This window comes from Crinia signifera, chromosome 1, assembly GCF_055691185.1.
Source record: "Crinia signifera chromosome 1, ASM5569118v1, whole genome shotgun sequence".
NCBI lineage: Eukaryota > Metazoa > Chordata > Amphibia > Anura > Myobatrachidae > Crinia > Crinia signifera.
The window spans coordinates 413138185-413155755 of record NC_139217.1 but is presented as its reverse complement, the minus strand read 5'-3'; the positions used below and the strand labels follow the sequence as shown (position 1 = coordinate 413155755).

Here is a 17571-nt window from a genome sequence, read left to right as displayed (position 1 = left end):
CAATAAGAATCCAGGTAAATGAGCTTAAATAAATTCTAATATTAAATTATGAAATTGATACACTACTATACAGAACATGTACGGACAATGGACCTGGCTATCAGAGCTGAGGTTATACTTACTCAGGCTGCAGTCACAGAGGGATATCACCACCAATGGACAAGAAGTTCTTCTTGAAATGTGATCACATCGCAGTTTAATGGGATCGCAAATGCAGGCAGGGAGTGGTATGCACCCCCGCCAGCATTTTTATTGCTATGGATTTATTTATTTATTAACAGTTTCTTATATTTATTTATTTATTTATTAACAGTTTCTTATATAGCGCAGCATATTCCGTTGCGCTTTACAATAGCAGACAGTGAAACAACAAAACAGGGTATTTACAGACAGTCATAGCGCATACACATTCTGCAGCGTTTTACAGAGTATAGTTGAACATTCACGTCAGTCCCTGCCCCAGTGGAGCTTACAATCTATATTCCCTACCACAGACATTCTAGGGTTAATTTTTGTTGGAAGCCAATTGAGCTACCAGTATATTTTTGGAATGTGGGAGGAAACCGGAGTACCCGGAGTAAACCCACGCAAGTACGGAGAGAATATACAACTCCGCACAGTTAGGGCCATGGTGGGTATTGAACCCATGACCTCAGCACTGTGAGGCAGTAATGAAAACCATTACACCATCCGTACTGCCCCTGCATATGATAAGCTGCTGTGAGCAGCTTATCAATCGCAATCCTTACTGAATCAGGCCCTTAGTTATTTTCAAATATACCTCTGTTTTATATTACATGATATCTCGCCTTGCATGGTGGAATTGAGATAAGACATTGACCAGACATTCATTGCTGCAATTATTTGCTGCTACTGTACTGTATCTCATGGTTTATATTACTGGACAATCCTCACAATACAGTATTGTGTAGCACAAGGACAGTCATTTGTCCTATCTAATAATAATATATATCTTCTATAAATGGCTATTGTTCCATTACACAGTACCACTGTATGCCAAGACATTTTAACGTATACAAGAGCAAAGATAGAGTTTGCAAATCATTATGTGCATGTGAGGACCTCACATGTTTATATGGAAAAGGACAAGTCATGTGCTGGTCACACACACTGCAGGGTTGTGCGTGGTCAGTAATGCAACACGTTCTCGGTACACAATACAGCTGGGAAGAAGTAAGGTGAGCAAGGGTGTAAACTGCGTGGGATGTCTTCAATATGGATGGCAGGACTAGCAGGAGTAGAGCCGGTGAAAGAGATATATACGACTACTAGCGAGAGGAATTCAGTGCTAAATGGCCAATGAGTGAAGGCGGTCACTGAAGTGCTGGAGAAGTATGTGCACCAAGCGGCTGCACATACCCATACATGCGCAGTCGCAAAACATTGCTCACCGTTGCAAATTTGTAACAGTGAGTAATACCCAATAGGACCAATGTTAAAATGCATTAAAAACATTTCCCAATATTTTTGAATATTTTCATCCACCGAGCATTAGCTCCCTTGCTTGTTAGCAGTTACTCAGCGGATGCAGGATAGATTTTGGCAACAGGAACCCCCCATAGTGAGCACTCAACACTACAAAGTTATTATATTTTGATTTTGGAACTCTTTTTATACATGTTCCCCTCTACATTTCATGTCCATAATCAGTTGGCAAGACATTAATTAACTGCCAAAAGTATTTTCCATGCATGAGATAATGGCTTTGACGTACTATGCAGTCATTTTATGAAGCCTGGATCTTGTAAATGAGTATCGATGCTTTGATCAATGTTTATTTAGCTAATTTGTCTTCATCTTAATTGGTACTTTTAGGCATTACTATAGTTACTTATATTATTCCTTTCTGCTTTATTTAGTGTTGTGTATTCTAGGTCGCTTACAGGTTATTATCTGTGTTTGTCTGATTTATTCTTAGATGGCCGTGCACATCTTATCTGACACAGTAATAAAATAAAACACAATTAAGAAGATTATATTTGCTGAAACTGTCATTTCTGTATACTAAACGTCTGTTAACTAAAGCATAGAAATGACTTTCAATCATTAATGGGTCATAGAGAGTTGAAACTGATAAGCTATAGTATATTGAGTTAACATGATCTGTTAAACAATTGACTCGACAAAGTGATTAGTGAATTTCTTTTTTCAAATGTTGGCCCAATTACTGAGGGACTTTCTACATCTTCAGAGGAGCAGTGACACACGATGTAGGAATAAAATATTTAAACTACTGTAACTTTGACTTACACATGATTTCTGGTAGGCTACGAACCAGGTAATATGGATTCTTGGCCTGATTCAAAGATGGTTGGCAATGCAGCCGATTTTTCAGTAGCAGTTGTAGAACTTTGCGCATGTTTATCTAAGCCTTCTATTATTGTAAAGCACAACGGAATCTGCTGCGCTATATATAAGAAACTGTAAATAAATAAATAAATTGTGCTCCAACATGCAATGGAGTGTACAAGCACTGAGACACCAATGTTTGCGCTCTGTGCATGAGTATATTCTCATATGCACATGTGCCTGGCTGCTGTGCGGATGCCTTCAGCGATTGGCACAATTGCCAGCGTTTCCTTGGAGTACCCACAAAAAAGGTGGGTACGCCCAGGAAAACGTTGGGCATCCCCATTAGAACGCAGAAGGGCCTGCCTGTAGAGGGCGGCTGACATCACAGGAAGGGGAAAAATCACTACCATTAGCACTGTGGAGAGGGAGGGGATTCACTCGCCTGGCGTTGTTAGATGGCTCGCTAAGCAGCAAATTTACACCAGTCAACCAGAAGAAGACTGTTCCAACATGCTCCTTGTTCTGTCTATGTAGCAGCTGTGGGGCGCTGCATCGGGATATTCTGGGTATGTCTGCAGTGGTGTGGCACCTGTTATATAGGTCAGTGGTTGGTTGGTGAAGGAGATGGGTAGAATATTGAAAATACTGTATGTATGAAAAATCTTACCGTAGCAAGGTAAAAGACACTGACTGGGTCAGACGTCTATTGTCCCATCATGTGCCAGCAAAATTGTTTCCTACAGTATCTCCAGCATTACCTTCTACATGACCTTTTCTGTGTATCGAACCATTGCTTGTATTTGACCTGTAATCCCTGTCTCTAGTTCCTACTTATTTGCTATTCTTTAATTCCCATCTTCGACCCTGATCTTGTGCATATTTTCCATGTCGGAACCCATGCTTGTGCCGCTGACTTTTGCCTATGTTTGGTTATTATTCTATTGGATCAAGTTTCTGTACCAAGTTATGAACCACACCTCAATATCCCATGTAGTTATGATAAGGAGGTGGTTAGGTGCCACGGCCGACACGCTGCAAGAAGTGACCACCTCGCAGGGGTTCCTGTTATACTACATATGTTGTAGGGACACTAAAAAGCACATGTGGCGTAGGGACACTAAAAAACATGAAAATACATTATTTTGGGTGAAGTCAATATTATAATTTATTAATTAAATGGTAGGAAGACTTAATAAATGCTGTGAGGTTTAAGGGTGGGAGAGACAGAAGATTGACATCTATATAAAACTGATCAGGGGGGGGATTAAATGTAAACAAAATGAAAACAACTTTTAGAGCCTGTAATATAAAATGGGGTAAAGAGACGATCATTTTATTGAATATGGATTGATCTAGAATGCATACAATAATATAATTTTGGAGTAAGATCAGTAGCTTTATTATATATAACTATAAATATGACATTAGATTATTGGACTGGGAAGGAATACGATTACAGGATGGCAAAGAAAGTTTTCTACAAGACTGTATTCCGAAAATCAATAGATAGTGTCACTGCAATAAAATATGATAAACAGTAAACGAATTAATGCTATAGATAAGATATTAGAAAGGAGAACATAAACAGCAACAAAATTAGCTTTGCAAGGCGGGTCAGTAGTTATCCGTGATATGGAAGCCATACAATTGCATTGCCAGTAGTGACATTCCAATAGGATTCAATAAGAGCATTCAGTTACACCTACAGAGGAAACCACTTGGGAGGAGATGAGTTTGTCCTGAGACAGACCTTCATCGAGAGCATGTCTCCCAGAGGGGCGAGGTTGGAAGCACTTTATATTTAGCAGTGTCCTGAACAGTTTGTTAGTAATGTTAGAAATTTCTCTAGTGTGCCACGGATGAGTCATGGGGGCCACAGTAAGTCACTTGATCACAGTGTGTTGCGAGGGATTGGTTAGGATGTTGTACTGGTAGATTAAGAAAGGAATTTGTGGAGGCAAGGTTGGAGAAGGTGTAAAGTTGTTGCACATTAATAGAAGGGATGTTTAGATAGGAGAAGGTTTGGTAGAGTTGAGCAGAGGGTACAGGCAGTACGGTGATGTGCCCGCTTTGTAGAGGTGTCTCCTGAGACCAGACATTAGTCATCACTTTGATGTTTGCAGGGTGGCACAGTTAAGGGTGTGTGTGTTGCTAATGATTATGGTGTGAAGTTAATTGGTGTGCAATATGGCAAGGAGCAGAAAGTGACAGATGTGCTATTTGACCACATATAGGTATTGGGTTCACCTCCATATACAATAGATGCAAGTCAGCCATTTTGTTTGTGCTTTATTTAGGTTAATTCTGGTGTGTGATATTATAACTCCTGCCAGGGCTGCAATCAGAATTTGTGGGGCTCGGGGTTGACAAAGTAGTCAAGACCCCCTTCCCGTTCCTGAACACCCGGCATGCCTGGTGAGACCTCCGGTGTAAGCAGCACTGGCCGCACTACTCAAAATCTAGGCTGCACTAATCGACATCTACATTGCTTCAAGGGAAATGTGAACTTGGTTTATGACACATTGGGGCAGATGTATTAAGCCTGGTGAAGAGATAAACTGGAGATAAATTGGAAGGAGATAACGCACCAGCCAATCAGATCCCAACTGTCATATTTCAAACACAGCTGATTGGCCGGTGCGTTAACTCTTCCAAGTTATCTCCACTTTATCTCCAGTTTATCTCTTCTCCAGGCTTAATACATCTGGCCCATTATACTTTATAGACTCCAGTCCTGGGCCCCCTTTCTGTCTGGGTCCGGGACTGGAGTCCCCGCAGTTTCCCCCTGATGGCTGCCCTGACTCCTGCACTAAGAGGTCTTGTGACAATATTATAAGTGTTTTGCCAGACATTATTTACATCTGAAACAACAATGATATAATTATGGTACAACAATAAACAGCTGTTGAAACAAGTAGCAAATTGTGCAAATTAGTATTACAGCAGATAATGACTATGCCGATCTGTCATACAGAAATAGGTGTAAAACAGGTTTAGGGAACCTGCTAACTGGTTTCAGATGAAATGTTTTAGCAGACAGAATACATTGTAAAATGTTCTGGCTTTATTGTGTTTTGCTTTGTTAAGTACTTAGGAGCCTATTGTGAAAGTAGTTCTACGCTTCAACATACTCCTGTGTTCAGAACAACAGTTCTCTGTGTGATCGGTGTTACTGAGGCGATATAACATCGCAGAGCTTATTTGTGCTAGCTAAGGTTATCTACAGATCATTTTCACACCCCTTCCCTCTATAGAGGATATTCTACTGATGTGGCCCAGCCTTACCTGCAAGTAAAGTGATAACGTTTCCTGTCATTTTACTTTTTACTAATTGAAGTATGAACTCTTATCGGAACCCATATCCCAAGGTTTGCCCCTTCATAAATTGCCTTGAAAAAACATTCCAAATCTCAGTGGTGAATGGGGTTTTGGTGGCTTTATCTCAAATTTTAATAAATAGGCACCATAGAAGATGATTCAGTTAGAGGCTTGACCATGATGTGCCCTTCCGGATTAGCACATAGCCCCAAATGGTACATTGCGGCCAGCAACATCACTAGTTCTTCTTTATTCCTCAATAAGGTGTAGGAAAATTAGCGCTGATGACCTGCCATAGTGTACGGCAGTGCATCATTTCCAAGAAATTACCCACTTGAACTGCTGCAAAGCCTATTAGTAAATAAATACAGAATGGAAGGAAGGCAATGATAAAATCATTGTAGCCAAAGTTACAGCCGCCATATTGACTCGGTGCTCCGACACGTGGGCGAGTGCAAAGATGCCCCTTGTGGGCTCTGCTCTCCCTCTATGGGGGTCATGGACCCCACAAGGGATAATAGCCCCTGTCAGTTGGGATCCCCCCTGCTGTAGCATTGACAGTCGGGATTCCAACGTCGGTATACTGACCGTCGGGATAGCCCCTGTCAAGCAGTCCCGACATAGGGAAAATGTCAACAATAAAATGCTTATTGACATCCTCACCATATGTCTGTTGACATGTTCACTAGTGACACAGTGGGGTTTATTTACTAAGATGGGAATTCTATTGAAGATGGGATCTTGCTATGGGCAACCAATCAGATTACATCCATTATCTTCTAGAAGATGCTAAATAAATAAGAAGTAGATTCTGATTGGTTGCTATGGGTAATGTCCCATATTTGAACTCTCATCATACCCCAACACCAATGAGTGTCAAAATGGTGACAGTCAACATAATGTACCAAACTTTTGGCCAACTTTGAGATTTTACTGGAAAGACAAAATTCTTTTTTTCTGCATATTCAATGCAATTGTCACAATTTCTACTTATTCCCCTAAATCTAGAAATGATATTTGAATGGAATGAGTAATAAGAATACAAGGTATTTAGTAAGCATGATGGGGATTGTAAGGCTTCAGGTCCATGGACAGTATTGCATGTAAGCTTTGTGGATGCACTGGTATGGTAGTGAAGTGCCGGCATGTGCAATGAGGAGGTTCAGGACCACTGGCTTGTACTAGAGTCCATTCCTGACTGTGGACAGTTTTGACTATAATAATACAATGAAGATATTTGTAATATTTTCTTTGTATTTTTCGTATATATAATATAGTCAAAATTTCAGTGTATGCTGGAATAAGATGGGAAACGCTCTGATCCCCCTCAACATGCCAATGGTAAAGTCTTACTTTGAAAATATTTTTAAATAATAATTATTATAATAAGCTGTGGATAAATGCATTAAATTGATGTAAACTATATTTAAATTTGTGAAGTTGAGCAAATAAGTATAATATTGCATATAAGAAGTCAGGTATTGCAACAAGGGTCTTACCCAAGAGAGCTTGAAGGTAACTCCCTTACTGGAAAATATAGGCTGCACCCCAGCTGAGTAAGCATGTAAATGACATATAATGTAGATAGCGTTGTGAAATAGTACTTCACTATAGTGCAATAGGAGAAGCCTCAGGCTATGACAAGCTCTATGGCTAAGTAGAAAACATTCGGATTACTGTCTGACGTAAGTAACACAAGAACCTTACAGTGTCACTTCACTGTAAACTCATAAAGTCAAAATCACATTTTTGAATAGAGTTGTTGGATATTAAACTAAAGTCTTGTACAAATAAAGTTCTTATCAAAAAAACATTTTCAAAACCATTGGATTTTGCTGCAGTGCAAATGAATGCGACGCTTCTTTGCAAGAGCTGTCCAGGGGCGCCACAATGTTTTTAGGGGTGGGGGGGGGTTTGTCAAGCATCCCGGGTCCCGTTCACACTGCAGGGAGGTGGCAACGTCAGCTCCAATTGCTGCCTCCTCCCCCACCCCCCCGGGGATGCGCTGACGCTCCTCCCTCCCAATGACGGCAGAAACCTGACTTATTTGCCAGGTCGCTGTGGGAGCTTCACCTCGCAAATGCCAGGTCGCTCCCAGGACAGAACTGTGTCCAAATCCTGGGTGCGAACCTGCACTTGTGAAGTGAAGGCGGTATCACAGTCCAGGTTTTAGTGATAGCCATGCTCCAGCACAGGTGTCTTAATTAATTCTTCAGCTATTTTGATTTAACCACCTCTGCTGAAGCCTGGATATCGCTACACATAGGTCGATTTTTAACCCCATTTCTAAGCAATCTGAGTAGATCGCTTAAAAATGAAGCATGGATCACTCCGTGTGTATGGCCCCGGGCCATGGAGATGCACGGTACCGCTCGTTTCTATCACCCGCAGAGATAGACAGTGGTTGCACTATATATCCTACTAGATGGCGCAATTATGCCTATAAACAATAGGCAAATCTGTGCTCAGCACAGATCACTCAGCATACATTGTGTGTGCATCGCTTGTATGCAATGATGTGTGCTGAGCGATCTGTGCTTATCACAGCTCTCCATCGCCATGTGTGTATACAGGGCTTTAGTGTGCCTTTAGGACCAAGGTTGTGAATACCTGGTCTACTGTAGGCTCTCGAGAAGGTATCCAAAGGTTCCTCTCCAGCAAACTATAATATATTGGCTACAGTGGGTAAAGCCATCTAAAGATATTGGGGCAGATTTATCAAGCCTGGAGAAGAGATAAACTGGAGATAAAGTGAAGATAAGGTAAAAGGAGATAAAGCACCAGCCAATGAACTGTGTTTGAAAATAACAGCTGGGAGCTGATTGGCTGTGCTTTATCTCCTTTTACCTTATCAGAGTGCTGACAGACAATCTCTTCACTTGCTTCCATACATTGGCTCACAACCATACAGAGAGTTTATAGATGGCTGTGTATGGTTGTGAGCCAATGTATGGAAGCAAGTGATGAGATGGCACGTGACCAAAGTAGGGGCATGTAATGGGTTTATTTTATGTTTTTTACTTTTTTTTTCTGTGGATGGGTCTGGAGGGGCCCTAAATGCATTGCTTTGTCCAGAGCCTACAATGCTGTTAAGACCACTCTGGTGGTAAGTTATATCAAATAGACCACAAAACCAATTAAAATAATATAGAACAGATGTACAAAGGAAAGAGAAGAGATAAATGTTTACAAAACTTTAAAAACTTTAATGCAATGTAATAATCATTTATTTAGTCCTTATTAAATTGATTTAATGTGTTAGTATAATGGATGTAGGCACTCATCTGTTAGAGTTCACCTGAAAGTAGTGGATGGGCTCACATTTTTGGTTAAACATTCTTAGAACCTCAATTGTACTCCATGTTAATTTGCAGAGTTTATTATAATTATTTTTGGTGTCACTTTTGTGCTTAGAATGTTTTCTTTTCCTGCAGGATGTGATGGCAGAAAGAACCAACAGGTCCATATAGTCTTCTTTGCTTGTCCCTGCATATCTGTGTTTTTTAAATTTAGACCTAAGTCTTAATGACAGCCATATGTTTGTCCCACAATATCTAAAACTGCTTTACTGGGAGTCCTCAGCTGCTAAGAGACTTTTACAGGGGTCTGTCGGTCTTTATGTAAATATCGCAGGCGGTAGAATATTTGTTTTGCATAAGATTGTTTAACAGAGGTTATGTGGGATGTTAAATTAAATATAAAACTACTTGTTGATTGTTGAAGCTGTGAATTATTTGTCATCTCTCAGCATACAGTATATTATTAAACATATGAGCAAATGAGCACACAGCTCAACTGATTAATTTCCAGTAAGAATTTATTTACAGCAAATACTTTACTTAGTTTTATTATGTTATTTAAAAACCGTTAAGTTGTTAAGTGATTTCATCCCCTTTTCTAAGCAATCTGACTAGATTGCTTAGAAATGGAGCATTGATCACTACCTGCAGCCATGTTGATCTTTCTCTAGATCCATAGATCGCAGGGCTTTGCCTATTAAAAATAGGCATAGCCCCGATCAGCACGATAGTTGAGCACACAGCATCGTCGGTGCACCGCAATGTGTGCTGAGCGACCGTGCTTAAACCTGACGCTCTGAACGGAGGCCGGATTGCCCCATGTGTACGGGGCTTTAATGTTTGAAAAAACGGTACTTATGTCTTATCTCGGCGCCCGATTTTTTGATCGGGTCGGAAAAATCGAATCGCATGCGATGCGATCAACGCGATTTTCAATGTTAAATGGTCCCTGTTCATACCTTCAATATCCAAGTGGGCATGGAGTCGATTTTATATAGTTCAGCGAGCCACTGAGCCCGAAGCGTGGCGAGCGGACGCGGAATACATGTCAAGTAAACTGCGTCCCCTCGCGGGGCTCCCTGCGCTTGCCACGCTTCGGGCTCGCCACTCTATATAAAATCAACTCCATGCCCACTTGGATAGTGGGGGTATGAACAGGGACCATTTAACATTGAATCCAATGGAAAATCGCGTCGATCGCATCGCATCGCATGCGATTTGGTTGCATGCAATGCGATTTTCCCGAAAAATCGTGTCGCATCGCATCTGATTGTATGCCTTAAGTTAAGGTGCATAAGTACCGAAAAAACTTCAACAGGGTCAAAATGCCAACAATCAAAAGCTCAACTTTGTTTAACCCCTTGAGTGGTGGGTTTGTCCTGCCCCAGAAAGACCCACCAGAGAACTTAGGGACAGCCCCCCCCCCCCCCCCCCCCGTCGCACCCAACCCCTGTTGCTCACCGCCAGTAGTCCAAACTCCCCACCCCAGATCACAGGGGTTCCACAGTCACTGCCCCCGCCACCATTCACAGCAGTAACCAGGCTGCAGGCTCAGGGACGTTCGAGGTGGCTTGGGCATCCGAACTCCCGAGTGCTCCCAAGCAGCCCTGAACTTTGCTGAGTGGGGCCTGTCACCTGCTCACCACAGCAAATGGCGCGGCGGCAGCAGTAGAGCCCCAGCACACGATCGCTGGGGTGGGGGAGTCTGCACTGCTGGTTGGAGGTGAGAACCTTGGGGGGGAGCGACTGGGAGGGGGGTGTCCCTAGTGATGTGCACAGCTGGTGGCACCACTGGCGCACACCTATCACTCAGTGACATGCCCGGAAATTTCTCGGGCAACTCCGTGCAGGCAGCGCAGCTCAGCACGAGAATTTTCCGGGCATACCACCGAAGTGGTTAAGTTCAATAGGTACAAGAAAAAGTCAACACAATTTTTAAAATGTTTTTCTGGACAAAATTTGTCCTTTTCACAGCCTGTGACCACGATTAGTGCAAAAAAAAATTAGATGCTCACCAAGCTTTTAAACTTGTGTTGACCATTTGTGTGCTGACCTTTTGAACATCATGTAAATATTTTATAACTGTTGACCTACAGTATTGCATGTTGACTTTATGGGGTCAACCTGTCCACTGTCTATCTACACATTATTGGAACCTATACCGTTACATTTTTCTCAAAGCCTTTGGCAAGTTCTGCAAAATAATTTGTATTACTTTATATGACCAGCTTTGGCTTGCAGGTGGATGACACATATGTCCTGTTGATTTTACAAAGTGGGAAACAATTATTGTATTCCGTGCTCGAACTACTTTTCTGCACTTAAGATCAATTCCTCTTACAATTACTGCTCAGTTGTACTGTTTATCACTAATTGTATAATGCACAATGTCACAAGAATATATTATTGTGTAGTATTGCAAATGTGCAATTGTTAACATTCAGGACAATTCAATTTCCTGTTAGAACTTGATTATCATTGCTGCTTTATTATCTTTCAGGCAATTAATTTTTGGTATGTTCTGGTGATGAATGATGAACACGCCGAACGCCGCAATTTGCTCTTCTTCATACTGGGATGGGGACTTCCTGGTGTAGTTGTCGCACTGCACATCGTTATTCTCAAAAGTATCTACCATAAAAATATGGCCGAGATCTATGGATTGGTCCATGGTGACATGTAAGTAAGAACATATTGCGATGTAACCAATAGGGTAGGCGGTCTTAACTCCTCTGTTTCATTATCTTCATTTCACAGCTCAAAGTTTGTTTTGTGACTAATATACTTCCCACAGCTCCCAACTTTCCTGATCGGAAAATAGGGACTGAGGGAAAAAAGGGAAATAGCTCCAGCCTCGATCCATCATAACCATTCACAGCTGTTTTAGGAAGTTAAGAATTTCAGGCAGGTATTTTATTTGACATTCTTTACAAGTGAGGTTGGCATCTGTGTGGGTGAGCAGGGCGGTGTAAATGGGATTTGGTGGTGCCAAAATTATATAATAAATACAATTATGATTATTAATTGTAATTTACAATATAATCCAGGGTTGCCGACCCTCCCGGAATTTCCGGGAGTCTCCCGAAAATCGGGTACCCCCTCCCGGCCCCCGGAAGGGTGGGCAACCCTCCCGGATTCAGGGGGGACCCCCGCTGACCCCCGGATCGCGGCATTAAAATGCCGCAATCCTCGGGTCTCAGAGGAGGGGGCGGAGCTAAAACGGCACAATCGCGTCATTTTAGCCCCGCCCCCTCCATGGAGATCCCTGAATTCGCTGCTTTTAACAGTATGGGGCGGGGCTTAGTGATGTCACTCGTAAGCCCCGCCCCCCTGAAACTCTCCTCTCCGGGCTTCTCCCGGAGAGGAGAATGTTAAAGTCGGCAACCCTGATATAATCTCTTTAAATGAAGCATTATGATGTCTCTGAAACAGATCTTATGTATACTTTGTAACAGTGACATTGGGGGAATATGTATATTATGCCTATAGATGCTGTGTATAAATAGATATGTGTATTAACATAAATATGTTTTAGTATTCCATATTTTATGCTGAAAATATTAAGCATTCACAAAAGTTTAGAGCCATCAAAGGGGAATACAAAAGTGGGAGGAATAAGAGGTGCAGAACATGTATGAAGTGGGAGGTAAGACGAGAGCAGGGCTGGTTCCAGACATATTCAGCTAGAGCCACATACTATACAGGATTGAGTTTAGTGTAGGCCCTGAAACCAGAAGGGCCGTGGGATGAGACTCTCCCACCCCCCACCCGTACTAGTGCCTGTTTATGTAATAGTTTTTACAAATTTATCAAGAAAAAACTTTAATCCTGGGGTGATGTCAAAATAACGCTGTTACTCTAGGGCGCCAGGATTCAAGAATGTTTGGGAACTACTAATATAAGAATAGATAATGATAGAAGATATTAATCTAGAACAGAGAAGTTAGCATCAAGATCATATCGTGTATAAAATGAAGGATCTATTAATACTGCTGGATAAGGATCCAAAATATAGAAATGGATGATTAAATAATTAAAAAGCAAATGTCATTAACTTTCTTGTGACTGCATTAATTATTCTTAAACCAGATCCAGCTGAGGAAATTGGTATTTGCAGGCGCCGTTGCCTGGAAGAGAGATTTCCATATCCAAATTGCTTTGAACAGTTAGATGTTTGCAATGTCATGCTTCACAGTCAGAGCACTGTAGTCCCTGCCCCTTATCACAGTGTGTGATTCCATGTGTTCTTATCCTGCTTACTATCAAGGTGACTTTTATATTCCTGCTAATGATCATTTTACAACACGTGAAAGAGACGGTGGTTATAGTACAACGTACAGATGGCGCCCCTCTCATGCTTGCAGGGGCTGAAGATTCGATCACCAGCCCCCGCCAGCCTCCAGGCCCCGGCAGCCATCGTAAGGCGGCGCCCGCGCATGAGACACTTGCGCGCCCGTTTCAACGGATCTCCCCGTCGCCATCCGCTGCCTCCCCGGTCCCCATTGCCAGTCCCCACCCCAAACCCCCTCCCCAACCCTGCCCGTCTCTCTGAAGCGGAGACGGGCAGGGTCACGCCGCCCAGCCGCCGAGTGGCTGGGACGCATGTACGTTTGAGACACATGCGCGTCCTGGTTTGATGGAGTCCCTCTCTACCAGCGGAGACGTTCTGGCGAGCGTCGGCAATGAAAGAGAGGGGCTCCATCTGTATAGCAATGCTTCACAACTAAAACTATAGGGGTGATTCAGCTTAGTTCGCAATGCAGCAAATTTGGACCCATTCTGATGTTTTGGGGAATGTACATGCACGATTATGCGCATGTGCAGCCCCCTGTGCAAACGCTTTTGGCGAGTATTACACTTGCCAAGTTGTTTGCGGGGCCGTCTTTTTGTATGGGCTTAATGGGCACTTGCCCAGGGGCCCCAGGGTATAAGGGCCCTATACTGATAGCCGATGATCCCCTTTTTCCAGGGATACCAGAATTCTGAAAATCGGCCCTGGGGAAATGGAGATATCCAACTTCAAAGCAGTAGTCCAGATCCGACCTGTTAATTGCAATTCCCAGTCAGTTTTCTGAGGTTCTGTCTGACTTAGACAAGCTGCCAAGCCCCATAGCAGTTGCATCCCCTGCACTCTCTATAGTCATTCCACTGCATTGTTTATGGGGTTTCACTGCAAAATCCCATAACACTCTATCAAACCCCCCCCCCCCCCCGCACCCTTCCACTCCCACTGAGTTTGAACATGCATAGGCCAATGGCCAAGCAATATGCGATGTATGTGACACCCCTCCCTAAATATTTACAAAGTATCCTCCATTAGGTATCAATTTTATACCAATTGCAACCTAAACTACTTACATCTCTTTCCGGCTTTTGATGAATGTGTAATAATGTTTGCCAGTAATCAGGGATGTTTTAACAAAGGAGGGGGGCCATGTGGAGACACTGGGTAGGCCCCCTCCTCTTGTCAGAGCCTACTGTACATGCGCAGGTCTCTGGAAACATGGCGCCCACCATGTTATGGAGACAAATTCTTGCTGCGCGCATTTGGAGGCCATTTTGCTGGTGATTTTATGCCGTGACTGCAGCTCCGGACCAGTACTCCATGGTTGTAGTGTGTGAGATTTAGGCCCTCCTGTGCCTCCTGGGCACATGTGCACTGTACAAATTGCACCCATTATAGAAATGCCTATGTCAGTAATCCTTTTCCCTTTGAATGTAACATAATGTATATCGTCCAATTTGTATTTATTTATTGTATATAGAAGACACATGTTGGATCTTAGTTCTTATGGTTGAAATATCACTTGTAACTGTCAGATTTTGATATGTGTATATATATATATATATATATATATATATATTTAGTGGGGGTGGTGGTAGAAATGCAAAGGGGCACTGATCTCATGCCAGTCCAACACTCGATCCCTTGGCAGACATTTGCTCTCATGCCACCAGATGTTAAAGGCAAGCAAGGTCAGTTCTCCCTCATTTACAGATTAGGCATGGGGTTTTTATATATTGTATGTGATCATATTAATAGAGGAGAATATCATTTTTGCAGTTTCTTTAAAGTCCTTCACTTTGATTTGCATTTTACATTTATCTGAACTACAAATTCTTAGATGCTTATGTCTTTGGTTAACATTTTACATATTGTGCTTTACAACACTGGCTGATCAGTAGGCAAATATGCTGTACAGTAAGTCTAGGAATCTGGTACCTTTCTATCTTGTCTCTGTATTTATTCACAGCAGAGAGATCTGCCCTTATACATCGTTGCTGCAGTTGCACCAAACAGCCCTCAGGGCACTCCAGTCCCCCGCATAGTCTGTTAGTGTCAGACATATTTTTGTGCATCTCTTTTGCAGAAAATGCATCTTACTCGCAGCGCAATATGACTTTTTTTGCGCTCCAAGAGACTGCTGATAAATGTGATATGTGACACTTGTATATCTGTGTCTGATAGAGCTGGCAGGCACTAGGACCCGCCAACGTGTGTAGCACTGCAGATAGGGGAATGTATAGATACGGCCTTGTCCCCACTTCCATTACAGGCAGCACTGCTCTAGTTTCCCGCACACCAGTCTCACTGCCAGGGGCGCCAACAGGTCAGCCAGTCCCCGGTAAAAATGGCATGGCCAACAGAGGGGGCGTGACCAGGCCTCCTACCAAAGAAAATTTTTACAAACACCAGTGCGAGGGTGGGGGTGGTGGTGGTGGGGGGGGGGGGGGGGTTGTGTGCGTAGCGCAGACCCACACACGTGGAGAGAGAGGACAAACTGCCACTGCAGCTGCCTCTCTAACCCTGCTCAGATCTGCTGGGATGGGGAGAGGCTGCTACAGTTAGTTCTCTCTTCCTCTGCAATGGGGGGGGGGGGGAGCTAAAAAAGTACTCCACCCCTCTTAGCGCCACTGCCCACTGCTGGGTCTGAGTGCACTTGCAGCCGCTGTCAAAATAGTGATGAATTATTGATGAATTATGGTCAGAAGCAATAATGCACCATGTCACAAGGCATATGTCACCTCAAGTAGGGTCTATGAACATAGCAATGAGCTCAATGTAGTCCCATGGCCTCGGCAGACACCGATCTGTATATAATATAGCACCTCTGGGATGTGATGGAACTGTGTATTTGCAACATGACTGTGCAGCAGGCACATCCTCGGCAAATGCTCGACTCTGTCGTAGGCGAATGTTAGGATATATGAGTGTGATTGGAGAGGCAGAAGTGGGATATGACGGGGAGATCACACATATCCAGAGTTCATACAAATGGGGCTCATGCAGACAAATACCTATTTCAGTGTATATGTATTGTTTGTACCTGTTTGGAACAGTTGTATGTACAGGCGAATGATAATGGCTTGTAGTAAACCAGGTGCAATCAGTGCAGATGCATATGCATTTCATATACTGTAGCTCTGCCTACAGTATGTACAGAAATATGCCATTTTTCATGCTTCATTGAGTAATGTATAATCATTTTACTTCCACTTCTTCATCAGACCTTAAGGGGTAAATTTACTAAGATGGGAGTTATATTGAAGATGGGATGTTGTCCATTGCAACCAGTTTTTACTTCTTCTAGAACAGCATACTTGCCTACTTTTGAAAACTAATTTCAGGGAGATTAAAGTTGGTAATAGAATTTTGCAAAGAGCCTCATTGAGGGGGTGTGCCATGCTCCTCCCATAGGGCGTGTCTAGTTCCATATAAGGAGAGATTGTGAAAATACATTGTGAACGTGGCACATAGAAGCGTGGGTGTGCACTGCTACATCTGAGAGGAATCTTTTACAATGACTTATATCCACATACACAATACAGGATTTAGTGATATCCAGGCTTCAGCACAGATTGGTACATCAAAATAACTGGTGTATTAATTAAGTCACCTGTGCTCAAGCATGGCTGTCACTAAAAGCTGGACTCCTGTGGTTTGGAATGCCTGTTCTAGACGATTACAAACAGTAGTGACCCTAAAGTCACACAAGAGCGCAAGTACTGGGATGTACGTCAAGTCTAGTATTTCCGCTGTACACTGCTGCCGCCCCCTAATGAGGAAGTGAGCCTCTAAATGATATGGGTAGAAGTGAAGTGCTAGTGACAAGTCACCAGTGTAATGATTACAATGTTTTTTTAAACAGATTATTAATTTATTTAAAAAAATCACTCAATAAAAATATACATAATTAGCAATTTTTGAAGGTCATTTCATATTTACATTTAAACAGACAATACAAGACAAATACAGCGTATAACATAAATAAAGGCTGGCATTTTTTGGTGTATATTAAGAGGCTATAAATGGCTAAAATGGACTCAGGCTCATAAAGTTCTTGAATAACTGAGGCAAGATTCTCATATTTACCAGTCCCGCAATAGGTATGAATCCTTCAGTGCCTGTTTGTGTAACTTTCCAGGTGGAAATAAAAAGTCCTCCCTTTAACCAGAGATGCGCTCAGGATTATATGGGTGATGTTCCTTTGGCCATATAGGCCATGCGCATAGCCACGCATGTGCAGACCCCCACCGATCCTTCCTGAATTATGTTCTATGCAGCAACTACAGCAGGTTATACCCGCTGCCTACAAAGTCACCAGTGCTAGGATTAGTGGATCCATTTTAAGAGTGAGAC

The 17571-nt window shown here is 42.6% G+C and overlaps 1 protein-coding gene across 4 annotated transcripts in view; it reads left to right on the top strand.

The window, feature by feature from the left end:
- Positions 1–17571, top strand: part of ADGRV1 (adhesion G protein-coupled receptor V1) — a 461586-nt gene that overhangs the window by 378410 nt on the left and 65605 nt on the right. For all 4 annotated transcript variants that reach the window (XM_083151800.1, XM_083151798.1, XM_083151797.1 and 1 more), the window contains one exon: positions 11431–11609. In XM_083151800.1, the coding sequence (XP_083007926.1) occupies positions 11431–11609 (179 nt within the window). The remainder of the gene's footprint in view (positions 1–11430; positions 11610–17571) is intronic.